The sequence below is a fragment of the Bos taurus genome, chromosome 27 (assembly GCF_002263795.3).
Source record: "Bos taurus isolate L1 Dominette 01449 registration number 42190680 breed Hereford chromosome 27, ARS-UCD2.0, whole genome shotgun sequence".
Taxonomy (NCBI): domain Eukaryota; kingdom Metazoa; phylum Chordata; class Mammalia; order Artiodactyla; family Bovidae; genus Bos; species Bos taurus.
Window position 1 is genome coordinate 37,233,343 of NC_037354.1, and position 16,245 is coordinate 37,249,587.

General features: G+C 45.2%; 1 protein-coding gene across 2 annotated transcripts; it reads left to right on the plus strand.

The window, feature by feature from the left end:
- The first annotated feature begins 1,751 nt into the window (after positions 1-1,751).
- VDAC3 (voltage dependent anion channel 3) lies at positions 1,752-13,723 on the plus strand. Of its 2 annotated transcripts, XM_005226101.2 has the most exons (9): positions 1,752-1,824; positions 4,202-4,270; positions 5,123-5,172; positions 7,806-7,958; positions 8,783-8,835; positions 9,861-10,088; positions 11,482-11,632; positions 12,725-12,782; positions 13,203-13,723. In XM_005226101.2, exons 2-9 carry the CDS (start codon positions 4,204-4,206, stop codon positions 13,292-13,294), a joined length of 852 nt encoding a protein of 283 aa, XP_005226158.1. In that variant the 5' UTR covers positions 1,752-1,824; positions 4,202-4,203; the 3' UTR covers positions 13,295-13,723.
- Positions 13,724-16,245: the final 2,522 nt, after the last annotated feature.

Consider the following 16,245-nt stretch of genomic DNA (forward strand, 5'->3'; position numbering starts at 1 on the left):
TTTTATTTAGCCTACTAACTTATATTGCTTTGCCAATGACATTGATCATTTTCTGCCTCATTTTCCAAGTCTCACATTATGAGTCCTTTGGGAGCAAGCATCTTACTTATCTTTTCTTAGCCTGAAATGCTTAAACACAGCAGGGAAATCATCTTTACCTCTGGTTTCAAAAAGCAACCTGGTATTATGTTCTGAGTATCAAAGACTTTGTGGGGCTTTCTTCTTTTTATCTTGAAAAATAATTTTAGACTTACAGGAAAGATTCAAGAATAATGCAATGAAGATCCATAGATCCTCCACCTAGATACACCAATTGTTAACATTTTGAATGTTTTTTCCTGACCATTTGAGAGTTTGTTGCAGACACACACTATGTCACTTATGAATAACTTTATATATCTCCTTAAAAAACAGGCCATTTATCCATGCATGCCTGTTAGCATTCGAGCTCTGTCGCATCCGACTCTTTGCAACCCCATGGACTGCAGCCCATCAGGATCCTCTGTCGATGGGGTTCTCCAGGCAAGTGGGTTGCCGGTGCCCTCCTCCAGGGGATCTTCCTGACCCAGGGATTGAACCCACATCTCTGTATCTTCTGTATTGCACAAGGATTCTTTAAAGCTGAGCCACCAGGAAGTCCCCATTTCTGCATAATCAAGGTATAATCATTACCCTCAGGAAATTTAACATTGTTACAATACTAATACAGTCGACATTCAAATTTTCTCAATTGTCCCAATAATGACCCTCAATAGCTGCTTTTTGTTTTTTGATCCAGGATGCAATTTAGGATTACATGGCTCTCAGGGTCATATCTTTTGTCTCCTTTAATCTAGAACACTTGACTAGTCTTCTTAACAGTTCATGAAGTTCACGTTTTTAGAAGAGACCAGGTGGTTGTTTGGCAGAACTGCCCCTCAACTGGGTTTGTCTGTTTCCTCCGGAACGGAGAGAAAGCACTTCCTGGGCGAGTCATTCTCACACAAGACGTCAGTCTGTACCATCCCCGGCGCTGCACAGTTCCATCACTCGGTTTAGGTGATGCGTTTGATGTGAAGGTACCCTTTTCTCTTCACTAAGTCATCTGTGGGATAATACTTCGGAACTGGACGAATATCCTCAACCGTCCACCATCTATTGATGAATTCTGCCTGACGCAGTTCTTGGTGGCTCCAAAGCGGGGATTTTCTGTTTCTGTAATTTCTTGTACGTTTATGAGTTGGAATTCTTCTCTAAAGGAGAGCTGTCCCTCATCCACCTCCTCTCTCCCTTTGGATTACTCCTCCAGTGTCATCTTTAAGTCATGCCACTTACCCCTTGGGGACCTATGTTTCTCATCGTTAAGATGAGGTGACCTAAGGGCCACATTCTTGAATTTCAGTCACTCTGAGACGAAATCCCCTCACAGGCCTGTCAAGTGTCCGCCGGAGAAAGACGCGGCAGCGGGCGACCCCTCCGCGGGTAAAGGTCGCTAGTGGGCTCCGCGCCTTCTCGCGAGAGCGGGCCCCTCAGGGGATAAAGGCTCGGGCCCCGCGCCTGCGCGCTCATGTCCACCCCGTCTGCCCCCGCGCGCCGGCCTCCGCGGCGCGCGCGCGCGCACTCGGACAGTTGGAGGTGTTGGGCCGCCTCGGGGTCGCGGCGCGCGCCCCCGGCGCGACTCTCCGGCGCAGCCGCGGCGCGGGGTTCGGGGCTCGGGGCGCGCAGGCGCCGCGGGCGTGGGGCCGCGCAGGCGCGGACGGCGTTGGTCCGAAGAAGACCTTCAGCGGTGCCCTGGCGGAGCGGACAGGCCCCTCCTGGCGGAGCGGACGGGCCCTCCGGTCGGAGGTGAGGCGAGCCGGGGCCGCGGGCTGGCGGCCGGTCGGGGGCCGGGCGGGCGGGCGGCCGTCCGGCAGGGACCCGCGGGAGGCGGCTAACGGAGGCAGGGCCGCCGAACGGGGCGCGGGCCCGCGGGCGGGGGCAGCGGGAACCGGCCCCTCCGGGGACGGGCGGGCCGCGCCGCCACCTGCGCCTGGGCCCGGCCGGTCCCCGGGAGGCTGGCTTCGAGGGAAGGCGGGTCCGGGAACCTCCGAGCCCCGGCTTTCTCTTCGGCCTCGGCATCCAGCATCAGGGGGCCCCTCTACTCCCTGCCCCTGACGGGAGGGTGCTGGACGTACAGCTGACGGGGGCGAGGCGAGCTGGCTGCCCCACGGTGATGCTGTTGTAGCCGCCGCTCCCCCACCCCCGACCCCGGCACCTCCCCTCGCTCCCCGCCCCCGCCTGCGGCTCCGGCAGCCGGGGGGCGCCGTGCATGTCCACGGACGAGTGCATTGGCAGAGCCGCAGCAATGTGTTGGAACGTGACGTGTCTGGGGCTTCTCGAGTTTTTGCTTGCTCATACCAGCAGTGCATTTCCCATCGGGATCGTGGGCCTGGAAAAGAAAGCTTGAACTGGGCACAGTTGAGGTCAGACGACCCCACCCCCTCCCCCCAACGCGACTTTTGTAGTGTCTAGCAAGTGCTTTTGAAAAAGAAGCGAAATGCTAAAAAGACTGTAATGGGTCCCTAGATGGAGGTTTCTAAACACTTAAGTGTATCTTTCCTTTTTTTTTTTAAAAAGCAAACTATAAAGCCTTAACATTTTTAATATTTGAGTACGTAATGCCTAGTTTTTATACTTCACCTCCCAAATTATGGGCTTCAGGCAGAATTTCAACAGGTACCACCGTCGTTTGTGATCATAAAGAGTCATATCAGATTGCAGTTGGCAGTGTGTAAAAAGTCAAATTGATGGTTGGGACGCAAAGGACTTGAGTTGTAAACTAATTGCTCTGGAAAAGAACTTTGAAACCTTGTGGCCTAGAGCAAAGTTTTATTATGGTATGACTCAGTACATTTATCTTCTTCATCTTTACTCTTTCCACTTTATATATCTTCTTAAACTCTGTTCTCTTAACATATCCTAATGTCTGTCATATTGGACAGATTTAGGTTAAGGAACACATTTTAAATGAGTTCACAGTGAAGACGTGCACCATGAAGTGTGTGTTGTGTTCAGGTGTGGTGGAATAGCCGGAAACTTATTAGCAGGAGGCCAGACCAAGAGCTCCGCTGAATAGAAATAAATAGGTTTGAACGTGTAGGTGGTTGAGGCATCGGAATTGCAAGGGCTTGCTGGTGCTGTGGATTTTACTGGGGTGGTAATGGGGTCAACAGGGGCTTCCCAGGTGGCTCAGTGGTAAAGAATCCACCTGGCAAGGCAGGAAACGCAGGAGAGGCCAGATCAGTACCTGGGTGGGGAAGATCCTGGAGGAGGAAATGACAACCCACTCCAGTATTCTTTCCTGGAGAATCCCATAGACAGAGGAGCCCGACAACTTAGCGTGCACAGTGGGGCTAATGGGGTTGCTTGAGGTGCTCCAGCGTGACTTGAGGATGCTGCTGGCAGAGATTTCCTATTGTGCAGAAAGGGCAAAGGGATGGTATATTCAGCAGTGTTGATTGGCCTCAGAATTGTGAAGTGAGCGTCATGTTGGCAGTAAAGAAGCTGGCTGAATCCTCAGGCAAGATGGAGTGAAACACCTAGGGCTTTTGAAGACTGTAACTTTTAGAGTGTATACTGATTGTTGGTAAGCAGATTACTGCAGGTAGGATCTATCCTCTATCTGGTTAATAGGTTAGATTATAGCACTGTATTTTAAGAAGAGTTTTGAGAGAGGGTGTATTCTGGATGAATACACTTCAATTATTGTGGTAGTTCTTAAGAACTGAATTTCAGAGTGGCAAAAATGTTAGCCCTGAAGGTGTTTAATTGCATCTGCTTTACAGATCCTCAGAAAATTTACTTTGTCATTTTATACAGCTCTCTGGCTTTACAACTGCTCAAGACATGTTTTACTAATGCACATTTTTGCATTCTTTTAAAAAGTGAAAGTCCAGTTTAATGGAACATCTGCTTCAGTGTTCAAGAAATTTCTCTTCTTTGAAATGCAAGCAGAAAGATGACCTCCGTGAATCTCATGAGAAACATCGTTTCATTCTCCAGGTTTCTGGGAAGCTCTTTTTTAAGGAGCAGTGCTTTCTCTGCACTTTGCTTGCCTTAGGGGTTAAGCATGAATGATGGAAAGCAAGAAACACTGTATACCTCATCTTACAGAACTGAGCACTGGAACGGTGAATAAGTACTAAATATTATCTATTCCCTTGTCCTTATTTTTCTTTATAAGATATGTGTAACACACCGACTTACTGTGACCTAGGAAAGGCTGCCAAAGATGTCTTCAACAAAGGATATGGTAAGTATGCTATTGTAAATTGCCAGTGTGGGGTAAGCATTCATACTGAATGCCTAAGATATGGGAGATACCGTGCTCAGTAAAATGAGGTTAAGTCAACATTAATCTATTTCACAAGATTTAAGGGGATAACTATTAGCAGGTCACTAGACTTCTTTTTTTAGAGGTGGAGTGCCACAGCGTTAAAAGCCGTTTTGTACATAAACATATTTGCATATTTAATGTTATCTGTGGGGTGAAATAGTATAAATCTGTAATATATGTGCCTCCTTTGGTTAGCCCTGGGGACAGTTGAAGCAGGGAGTGTGTTTTTCCTCCTCCAAATAATAGCAGTGTTTTCATGAGTATGAAAACCCGGCTTTTGACTTCTTTGGAGGAATATACAGTGTTTGAAACCAAGTAGACATTTAGTTTTGGTTTTAAAAATTTAGTCTTGAAATTTTTAAGTTTTTGTGCTGTACACATTTGATTTTTTTATTAACTAGTGATGTTAATTATGTATTTTAAGCTTGTATATATGTATAATTTCTAATAATTTTGGTTCTTAAAATAGTGCATTTTTCTTTTATCCATAGGTTTTTTTTAACTTATATTTTAGAAATATGTCTTTATTATTTTGGCTTTAAAAATTACACTTAATTTTTGTTAGCATTTTGTTGTAATTTTTGGTTACAATTCAGTTTTTGTTAGAATTTTGTTATAATTCAGTTTCTTGTGGAACTTTCACCTAACAGGAATACTGAATATTTTCCATATGAAATGTACTAGGGACTATTTTCATAATTTCTAAATTGCAAAGACTGGAGTGCATGTCACATTTTGTACATCACTTATTTTTGTGTGTGTCTCTAGGATTTGGCATGGTCAAAATAGATCTGAGAACCAAGTCATGTAGTGGAGTGGTAAGTACTCAATATACTGTTAATAGATGTAGCATAATGAAAGGAACCTGTTTGAAAATCATTGTTTAGTCAAGTTACCTTTGGCGCTACGCTGTCTTCCCTACAGCTTTGTCCTCCTCTCAGGTTTCAGACAGCAACTCGGCCACCTGAGCCCAAGGGCAGTCAAGCTGAATCTGGGGGGATCTTTGTTTGTCGTCTATAAAAGTATTCTGAGTCTTAGTCTCAGAAGATACAGAATACATGTGTATACATACGTGTGTGTGTGTGTGTGTGTGTATTTTTTATGCTGTATTTTTATACTTTTGTGAATATGTATGTGTACACTAAAATCTTTGCTTCCTTTTTATTGGGTTCATGCAAATTTTGTTGCCCTTTTACAAAAACAAACTAACTTTAGTCTCTGTCCCATCATGATTAGTTGAAACAAGTGTAGAAATACATGCAGAAGGTTAGTCAACTTGTATTAATGTTCATTAAGTTTTTTTTCCTGGAAGTTAAGAAATAAAGGCTATATCACCATATTATCAGAGCATCACTAACCAGAGCTTTTATAAGTTTCAGCAAATAGATCAAGTTGACATTCACCTTATTCTCTGATTTCTCCGTATTGGCTGCATCTTTTTTTCTTTGGTATTTGCCTATTCAAACCAGTGCAAATTTTATTTCTGGACATGATGATTTAATTAGCAGGGCGGAAAGCGTGTGGAGTATTTACGGTGCTTTGTCTACACCGTCTAATCCGGGTTTGTCACTGTTCTCTCCCCGGGTTTTCTAGGAGTAAATAAATACTTATGCGACTACCCTCCTGAGATGGGGTTTTATTATATAGTCTATTAAAACAGAAAAATCACACTCATTTTAATTCGTATTTCACATTTGCTCAAGGTAGTTTTGTGTTGAGAAAATCAACAACTAAAATTTTATCTCCCTTTCATGCTGCTGTTGTCTGTGAATATTCATTCAGATGGTAAGAAAAACAGTGTATTTGTGTGCTTTGTTTTTATGGCTGTTTTTGTTCTTTAGTATTGATTTAGGAAAAATTTCATCCCTTGCTCCAGACTGCCTGGATCATATCTTGTTATTTTTTGATACGCCATTTATAACAGTAACATTTCCATGATTGTTTTGTTGCATACTAGCACTACAGCAGAACTGTAGATGTTATGTGCATGTTAAAAATATGTTTTGCACTGTTTGAGCTAATTATGAAATTAAACAAGAATTGAAGTAATTGTGAACCTGGAACTCAGCTTAGGGAAATTATAGCCTTGTGTTTGAGATTTGGAGCTCTGGTATTTTAGATTTTTGACAGAGCTTCAGACGAAGAAATAGTGATCATAAGAAAGGAATACAGACTAAATACGCTTCTACCTTAATTTTTTGCACCAAAATTAAGGTTTATATTTGCTATACTTACAAGTTCATAAAAGGTAAATGTGAAAAATAAAACACTCGGTAGCTGGATCTACTAAAAGAAAGTGATGTGAGTCGTTAAAACATGGCTAGCATTTTGTCGTGTTTTGCCAAGGCCTTGCCCTTAGTGTGCAGTGTGATAGTCTCTTTGAAAACTTGCTGTGCCGTGTAGATAAACAGATCACAGTTTCCCAGTTGTGTCATCAGCCTATAGAACGCGAGTTAGGGGGCAGAGCGTTTGGTGGAGGAAGGATTCATATTGCAGGTGGTGAAACAACTGGGGCGGAGTAGCTGCGTTGCATGACTGTTGGCCGTATTTCAGAGATGGGCTTTAAAGGCAGGGCCAGTCAGCAGTGTGGTTTCCTTGACAGCTCCTAGACTGTCAGCGACAGGTGCTGACTGTTTGCTTCCCCTAGAAGGAGATGTGTTTCTAATTGCTTACTGTCATAGGACTGAGGGACACCTAACTAGGAGGAGGATTTCTTCTGAGCCATTCATAGTAACTGTTTGACAGAGGAGAGGGAGGAAGAGGGATAACTCACAACATTCCATTTTGTTACGAACAATGGATAGATACTTTCAAATATTGACATTGTTTACAGATCTGAAAATCTTACAGATAGTTTTGTGGGCAAAAGCAATACATTTTTCGTAACAGTGTGAATGTACTGAATGCCAGTGTCCTGTACACATAAAAATGGTTAATTTAAGTTAAGTGTATTTCACCACAATGAAAATTTTAAAAAGTTTTTAATGCAGTAAAGTTCTGGCCCTATTAAAAGGAGGGAATCTAAAGCTTCCAGTGTTTGGGGATTTTTTAAAGACTTTAAAATGAACTAATAGTTCAAAAGTTCTGATAAAGAACAAAGTCTTTTTCATGTCATGAAGTAAATGTTTAAGATTCGATATTTTTGTCTTTTTAGGAAAGGCATTTTCAGTAAAGATATTTTTCTTTTAAAAGAGAGAGTTTGGGATTCCCATTTAGTAAGAGGGTATATGGAACAGAAATATCAGTAAGAGAGGTGGAGTAATGGGAAGTTTGCAAAACTGGTTAAAGTGTCTAGAGATTAGAAGGAAAGAAGGAGAGCAGGAAGTAAGTTGCTGCAGAGTAGGGTTGTGGTAGAAAGTCAGTTGTATTGGTTTCTGCTGCATTGAATACTGTTTTCTGGAATGAATATTTTCTATTTGGTGAGCTGATTTTAACTGTTTTTTCTTACCAGGAATTTTCTACTTCTGGTCATGCTTACACTGATACAGGGAAAGCATCAGGCAACCTAGAGACCAAATACAAGATCTGTAACTATGGACTGACCTTCACGCAGAAGTGGAACACAGACAATACTCTTGGGACAGAAATCTCTTGGGAGAATAAGGTACGAGAGTGTTGGAAGTTATTTGTAGGGTGAACTTGATCTTGGGGATGAGCTGATGAACAGACTGTGTCATCAGTGTGTCCACAGTATATATTTTGTCCAAATATAATCTGTGAAGTCGTGCACTGTCTAGTCGCTGTATTTTGTTCTCTGCATGTGGCCTTCTTTGGTATGTTTTATGTTTCTATAAAGTAAGATTTTGTTGGTGAGTACATAATTATGACATCTTTTGTTCTGACCAGTTCTACTTACTGTTACACATTGGGCGTCTCCTGAGCAGACCAGGCTATTTGTAGTGATTTAATTTTGCTTTTGTAAACATTGCAAAACTGACTCCACGGAAAAATGGTTCTAAAAATTCTTTAATGTTTTCAAAGAGAAACTCTTTCAGCAGATGCTTGTCAAGTGCCTGCTACATTCAGGGCACTAGTTTTTGAGGTATGTCTGTATGCACATTATCATAGATAGATAATGCATCTGTATAGCTGAATAAGTTACTTAGGTTGGTTTGTTAACTGTCCAGTTACCATAATAATTTCGAAAGAGTATCACGATTATTTTGTCGCATTGGGATTTTGTTGTTTTGTACTCTTAATTTACGTCACCCGTTTTTTGGTGAGAATCGTGATGAAGCCTGGGGTGAGGGGAGAGGGGTGGGGGCGGGAAAAGGAAGAAGAGGCAATTTATGAAATAATCTAATGTTTGTCTTTCTTTAATGACTTCCTTATTAGCGAATAAGTTAGAGAAAACTTTAGAATTGGTTTCTCAAGTCAAGAAAAGAATTGAAAAATGCTAATTGTTAAATTTAAATCTTTATTTTTCAGTTGGCTGAAGGGTTGAAACTGACTCTTGATACCATATTTGTACCGAACACAGGGTAATTATCCCAACCCCGTTTTCTGAAATGGTCTTGTTTCTTGAAGGGATGGAAAGGTTTAGAGGAGGGGGCTGCGGGAGGAGCTCAGAAGGGGAGGCAAGCAGAGACCTGTGTGTGCAGGAGACGGCGGGGAAGACACCGGAGGCAGGGGCTGGTTTTCATTTGAAATCTGGGCAGATGAACAAGAACTTGTAAATCTAATTCAAAGAGGCACATTGTGGGAAAAATGCAGGTGCGAGAAGGGTCTGAGACTAGATGTTTTTAAGCTATCCCGAGGATTCTTGGATGTGAGGTCTTGCTGGGAAGTTAACATCTTGAGAAAAGTGTGTTGTCTCCTGGCAGCAGAACGTGTAAAGAACGGTTCTGCTCACTTGATTTCTTAGCCTTTGTAAATCCCCCAGCTTCTCTGGCTCAGTGTTTTCATCTGAAAAGCGGGGATTTTGTTGTTTCCTGCCTGCCTGTCTCTACAGGAGTGGCGCTCGGTGGGGCGTGGTCCTCCTGAGCCGTGTGGCAGGCTCGCCCCTCCTTCACTCACTTCAGAAGTGTACACTTCTATCCCACATTGTCCAGGGAGACAACACTGACCTGAGGAAAATAAACATGCTTACCAAAAAATAAAGTACATTTCTCTCTGTGACAGGTTAATAATCTAAAATTGTGTCAGGTGTTACCTTTTATACCATTTGGAAACAAAATTTAAAGGAATTTGGTTTCTTGTATGTCTGTATACATATGCATTCAGGTTATTAATTTGGTACTGAAATATCTTGCACCTTTTTATACTTATGCTTTTATGAAGTTAATCATGAAATACTATCATCTGAACTTATAGTAGAGAATAGGTAAAAAATAATATATATATTTCAAATCCTAGCAAAATTACATTTGTAGAGCTAAGTCATTTGAAACATTGTCTATTTGTGCCTTCTACCAAAATAATATTTACATTGGGGGAGAAAAGGGATCTTACTCTCAAGATTCCTAGACTGCAGTAAAAGCTCATGTTGTTTTTGTTTGTTTTACAGAAAGAAGAGTGGGAAATTGAAGGCCTCATATAAACGGGATTGTTTCAGTCTTGGCAGTAATGTTGATATAGATTTTTCAGGACCAACCATCTATGGCTGGGCTGTGTTGGCCTTTGAAGGTTGGCTTGCTGGCTATCAGATGAGTTTTGACACAGCCAAATCCAAACTGTCACAGAATAATTTCGCCCTGGGTTACAAGGCCGCAGACTTCCAGCTGCACACTCATGTGTGAGTGTTCCAAGTTCGGAGTTCCTCCTTTAGTGCCGGCACAGCCGCCCAGAAGGATGGTAGCCGTTAGCATGTTGCGCAGATCGGCAGGGGGTGGTGCTTGCATGTGATGACGCCGCGGTGGACACCGGCCTTGCTGTGCTGGCCTCGATCGGCAGGGGGTGGTGCTTGCGTTTAACGACGCCGTGGTGGACGCCCGGCCTTGCTGTGCTGGCCTTGCGTGTAACGACGCTGCGGTGGACGCCCGGCCTTGCTGTGCTGGCCTTGCGTGTAACGCCACCACAGTGGACGCCCGGCCTTGCTGTGCTGGCCTTGCGTGTGACAACGCCGCGGTGGACGCCTGGCCTTGCTGTGCTGCCTCGAAGTCAGGCGTGGTGCCCTTGGCGCAGGTGCTCGCTGCTGCTCTCTGAGCCTGGAATGGAGAGAGCGAGGGCAAGGATTCCCTTTGATAAGAGGGGTCCTTTGGAGAGGTGTTGCTGCTTCCTCTGGTTCCCTGCTCATCTCGGCAGTTTCTGGAAGCAGGTCTCTTTGGATCAGGAATAACCCCTTGATTGATCGGAGAGTCCTGGAGCAGCGCCAGTGTAATTCTATGGAGGTGTTCAGGTACCCTGGTGTGACCCCAGGTACCTGTGTTGTATTCAGAAGTAGCAAGGTCCCCAGAGCAGTCCTGGGTTCAAGTCTGTGGGCCACACTCTGTTGGTTACATGACTTTGAACTTGAAACTGTTATTTCATGTCTTGGCCTACTGGGCACAACCAGTGTCCCAGAAAGAGAAGGATTAGCTCTTTGTTTTTGAAGTGTTGCGGATTGCCGTCCACTAGGCACTCTAATCCACTTACGATGACTAAAGTCACTAGTGGTGCAGACAGAGGCATTGAAATTGGTGAAAGTATTATCGGGAGAGCCATCAGAGCTCAGGGGTTGAGCTCTGAGATGCTCTGAAACAGTACCCTGGGTCATGCCTGGTAGCTGTTGCATGGAAGGTGCTTTCTTATGCTAAGATTGTGTTTTGAATGAAATCCAGAATTGACGTGTACTACTTTATATGTTTTTTCACAGAATCTTTGTAGAACTCTATTTTGAAGTTGCTAAGTACTATGACCAACTGAGAGAGACATACAGATCATATTTACTTGGTGTCAGCCTTTGTGCCTAGTCAAATGCTGTTTAAGAAATTTATATCGTGGGGGAGCCAAGTAAATGAATCAGATGTTACTGTGCTTTAATTATGTGGTTATAAATTATATAACTTTTATTTGACAGTCATTTATGCTAGAAGTTTACTGAAATCTGTAGTTATAAAACAAGACCCTGATTTAGATAGTCTTGGAATTTGTTTCCATATTGTAACAAACTAGATACTTAACGAGGTTTTCTTGTGCCCTGAAAACAGGAATGATGGCACTGAGTTTGGAGGGTCCATCTACCAGAAGGTGAATGAGAAGATTGAAACGTCGATAAACCTCGCGTGGACAGCTGGCAGTAACAACACCCGCTTCGGCATCGCTGCTAAGTACAAGCTGGACTGCAGAACTTCTCTCTCTGTAAGGATGTGGACATGTGATGTGCTCGTGGTTTGCGTGCTCTTTATTAACTTTGAGCTGGTCACTGTGTAGTGAGAGGAGCATCTCCCTGAAGTCAGGAAACGTGGGTTTCAATCCTGGTTCCTCCCCTATTTGTTGTCTGACCTTCTCAAGTCATTTTATCTCTTGGCCTCAAAATTTTCTTATCTATAGATTCCTGGGTTTCAATCACTTTTTCTGTTGCCGTTAGTGAAAGTCTCTCAGTCGTGTCCGATTCTTTGCGACCCCAAGGACCATACAATCCGTAGACTTCTTCAGGCAAGAAAACTGGAGTGGGCAGCCTTTCCCTTCTCCAGGGGATCTTCCCAACCCAGGGATCGAAACCAGGTCTCCCACATGGCAGGCGGAGTCTTTACCAGCTGAGCCACAAGGGAGGCCCAAGAATACTGGACTGGGTAGCCTATCCCTTCTTCAGGGGATCTTCCTGACCCAGGAATCGAACCGGGGTCTCCTGCGTTGCAGGCGGATTCTTTACCAACTGAGCTATTAGGGAAGCCCAATTGCCATTAGTAATTCTTGTTAATAATGCTAATTGAGCTCTTAAATTTCAGGTCCTGTGCTAAGACTTTGTATGTATTATCTCATGTATTCCTCACAACTGCTCTTGTTCGGTGAATAATATTGCCCTCCTCCCCCATTTTACAGACAAGGGAGCTGAGACTTAGAGCAGTCAGGTAACTGCCCAGGGTCACTCAGTAAGAGCAGTGTCAGGGTTTGATCCCAGATGGCTCTGTCCCTAGAGTTCATTCTCTTAGCCCTATCAGAGGTCGTAAAACTGGTATCTCAGAGGAATCCGGCGCACAGGGAGGGATGTTTGGCCACACGGTGTTTTAACATTCTTCTCGAGGCCTTTAAGCTGCATGCTCAAGGTCCCCTCTGTCCCTACTAGTCCAAATGACTTCTTAAAAGATTTATTAATTTGGCTTTCAGTGTCGGTATTTCTGGAGTGGTCCTAAGGTGTTCCAGTTTGGAAATCTGATGCATGACGTGGTTGTGTTGGCCTTGCATATTGCAAAATTGATTTTCTGTTTCGGTTTCATCTCTTTATCTTAGGCTAAAGTAAACAATGCCAGCCTGATTGGACTGGGTTACACTCAGACCCTTCGACCAGGTGAGTAAGAGAATGAATGACAGTGGGCTTGGGGTAGGTGAGTGAGGAATAATGAAAATTACAGACAACCTGTAGTCACTTGAGGGAAGTTCAGACAATTGTGTAACATTTGGTTGTTTGAAGTAAAACAGATTCATTGCTTTTGTTTTAAAATATGTGCCTGTGTTTCTAATTATAACTTGGTTCCTCTGGCTTGTGAGTTTGGTTGATCACTCATTATTCTTAAGTCTGAACTCCAAGTAGAGTGTGTCCTGACTGCTTTACAGATGAGGTGGTTATGGATCCCTAGTGTTAAGTTAGTAATAGCTGTGATCTCTCTGCCAGCTGAACCCATGCCGCTGACTCCACCCGTGGTTTCTAGGAAACACATAATCTGATTGTGATGCTTGTTACAAGTAATTGTGATCTTCTTCTTCTCAGGAGTGAAACTGACCCTGTCAGCTCTAATTGATGGAAAGAACTTCAATGCAGGAGGGCACAAGGTCGGTCTGGGATTTGAACTAGAAGCTTAATGTGGTTTTGAATAAAGCATCAGCTTTGTCCCTGGAGGTGAAGAGAAATGAACCCACTATGTTTTGGCCTTAAAATTCTTCTGTGAAATTTCAAAAGTGTGAACTTTTTATTCTTCCAAAGAATTGTACTCCTCCCCACACTGAAGCTTAGGTACCGAGTCCACCCTAAGGGAGGTGCTTGAAGGCTTCCCGGAAGCTGTCACGTTCGTGCCACGTTTCAGTTCAGTTCCGCAGTGTTATTTTCCGTGTGTTCCTCAGCGACGGTGTAGTGTCATGTTCAGAGGAGATGACCCGACCCTCCAGTTGTCCATCGCGTCCTGCATGTCCCACACCACTTTTCCATGACCTTGTAATATTGGTCTCTGTACGGTAGTAGAATCCTTGGTTTTGCATCAGAGTAAAATAAACCCATCACATTTGGAACATAAACCGACTGGACTTGGCGGTGCCGGGTGCTCGTGCTTGGTGTGACCGACTCTGCTGGGAGCAGCGCTCGCAGGCGGGCTCTGGTCTGAGCGGGCTGTGCTGCTGCCGGTCGCCGCCACTTGTGTCGGCCTCCCTGCTGCTGCTGCTGCTGCTGCTCTGGGTCGGGCCGAGCCTCGTCCTGCTGGGCGGGGGCACGTCTGCTGGGCTCCTCGCTGCCAGTTGCAGTGAGAGAGTCTGTCCTCCTGGTAGATCTGTAAAGTCGCTGGGGAGGAGCGAGAGTGTCAGTGGGTGGAGAGGGGGCAGCGGGGAAATGCTGCCGGGGCGAGGCTGGAGCAGGGGGTGCACCCGAGGCCCCCCGGGTCTCGGGACAAGGCTTTTGATCTAGAAAAATGATGCCCAGAGGATGGAAATAGCGGTTCAGAAGAGGAATGAGGAGACTGGCTATCTTCAGGGCTTACTGGTAAATTGTCTTTCTAAAAGTAGAACTCCAGGAAAAAAAGATGTTTTAACACTGTGTGTGTGCTGGTTGCAGCAGGCTCAGTCCGTGTAGTGGCGAGGAAAAGCGAAACCTGCCGTCCGCCCTCCAGTCCCTCCCGCTGTCGCGAGCAGTGCGACGTGCATCCTTGTAGATGCTTTTCAGCGTCTTTAGTGACCACGTCAGTGTCTCTATAAAACGTGAAAACGTGTGTCTTGTCTTGCAGCATACTGTTCAAGTTAACAAAGCAGTTTTTCTATGTGTATAGCTGTGCCTCGTATTTTTCATTTTTATCCTTTTGAATCAGCATGGTGTTCATTTACTCCCCTCTTTCCTGTATTCAGTTTGCTGTACAGACTGTGCTGCACTGAGTACCTTTGTGCACTTATCTCTGTCCGCGCCGTGAGTGTCCCCGTGGCGCACTGCCCAGTGGAGCCTTCTGTGGTGATGAATTTGGTGTATGTCCACACGGTCCCACTCGGCAGCATGAAGTAGGTCAGCGGAAGGGCTGTCTGTAATTCTGTTTTTTATAAAGTTGCACAGCCATATGCACAGCAGTGGCCGCTGTGTTAGTGCACGTGCACAGGGTCAGTGTCTGGCAAGTGGGTGCTGAGTCGTACGTACTGTGCACATTTGACCAGTAGTACAAAGTCACCCTTTAGAAATTCAGTGCCAACCTGTGTTTCTGCCAGTGGTGGTCAGGGTGCCTGTTCCCCTGCATCCGCATAAAGGCTGAATGTTAACAGACTTAAAGATTTTTTACCACTTTTAGAGGAAAAATGTCTTAATAGTATTTCCCTAATGGCCAGTGAGATGGGGCTGTTTACATGGTTCCACTGATACTTAGAATTCTCTGATTGGCCCATTCAGATTCCTCACTTTCCAAGTCAATCATCTTAAGACCAACTGGACACAACTGCTTTTGAAAATGTCAGTGCTGCAAGGCATTCCCCTGCCACCACCAAAGGTCCTCTCTGTGAGAATCCAGATTCCAGCCACCGCTTCTTATGTCAGGTCTCACCTGTGATACCAGCCACATGATACAGTTTTATTTTCTCATTGTCTCTGTGGGTTGAACCGCCCTCACAGGAGATTAAGTATAACAGCAAAGGAGAAGGGGTGAGGGGGAAACGACGAATGCATTCTGTGTGTGGATGCCTGTGTCTTTCAGGGAGAACTCTGCAACCTGAGCGTGGATGGGACGCTGAGCTGGGCTGGCTGGGCCGCCCTGGTGGTTCCTGGGGTTAGAGGCTGTCACTGTGGGCATCTCTTCAGCTGGGCGCTTGTAAGGGCAGGGGATGGAAATGCTGGGGGCCCGAGGAGACGCAGAAGACTGCCGGGGAGATGCTGCCTCATGCGTTTCATTAACTTGCTGACGAGGGTAGTTGTATTTACGGCCTGAGGCCGACGGGAAGGTTGCTGCAGGTCAGTGTTTTTTCCCTTTTGTGTGTGTTTTTTTTTAAGTGATTTCTTCTTGTAGAGCCGAAAAGCCGGTCTTTGTGTTGATATGGTAACCCAGACATGGTAACCCAGACATGGTAACAGAAGGATGTGGAGTTCAGCCTTTATTCCGCAGTTAACTCCATTGGATTGTATGGCTGCTGGGCTGTGATCTAAGTACCCTCGTCACGACAGTTGTAGCAGAAAGGAGCACGTTTGAGCTTCCGTGCCAGGCCCTGTGCTGGCCCCTCACGGTGACCTCAGGCGTCGAGTGCAGTCGCCCAGGAGAGGAAGCCTCCCCAGTGCGCTGGTGCTGAGATACTCACCAGCTCTGCTGTCCCCCGTAAAATGCCCCTCAGCACCTCCCCTCCGCTCCCCAGGTCCCCCTCCTCTCCTTCCCTACCCCCGGCCCCTGTTGGCCTTATAACTCCTGTGGCCTCACCATTATTTGACTTTCCCTTTTAACATCGATTCATTCTTGACCCTGCCGCCATCCTCAGTCTCGCCTCTGCAGCCTCACTGTCCAGCCAGCTAGTTTGGCCTTTGGTGGGTGGCTGACCACCTACAGACCTTTCTCTGAGCGGCCTGTCAGAAGTGCTTCTCAGCTGCT

Coding starts and splice junctions, on each gene's coding strand:
- VDAC3 (XM_005226101.2), top strand. CDS start 4,204: ATGTGTAACACACCGACTTACTGTGACCTAGGAAAGGCTGCCAAAGAT. Junction 8,836..9,860: donor ATATTTGTACCGAACACAGG/GTAATTATCCCA, acceptor TTTGTTTTACAG/AAAGAAGAGTGGGAAATTGA. Junction 12,783..13,202: donor CACTCAGACCCTTCGACCAG/GTGAGTAAGAGA, acceptor TCTTCTTCTCAG/GAGTGAAACTGACCCTGTCA.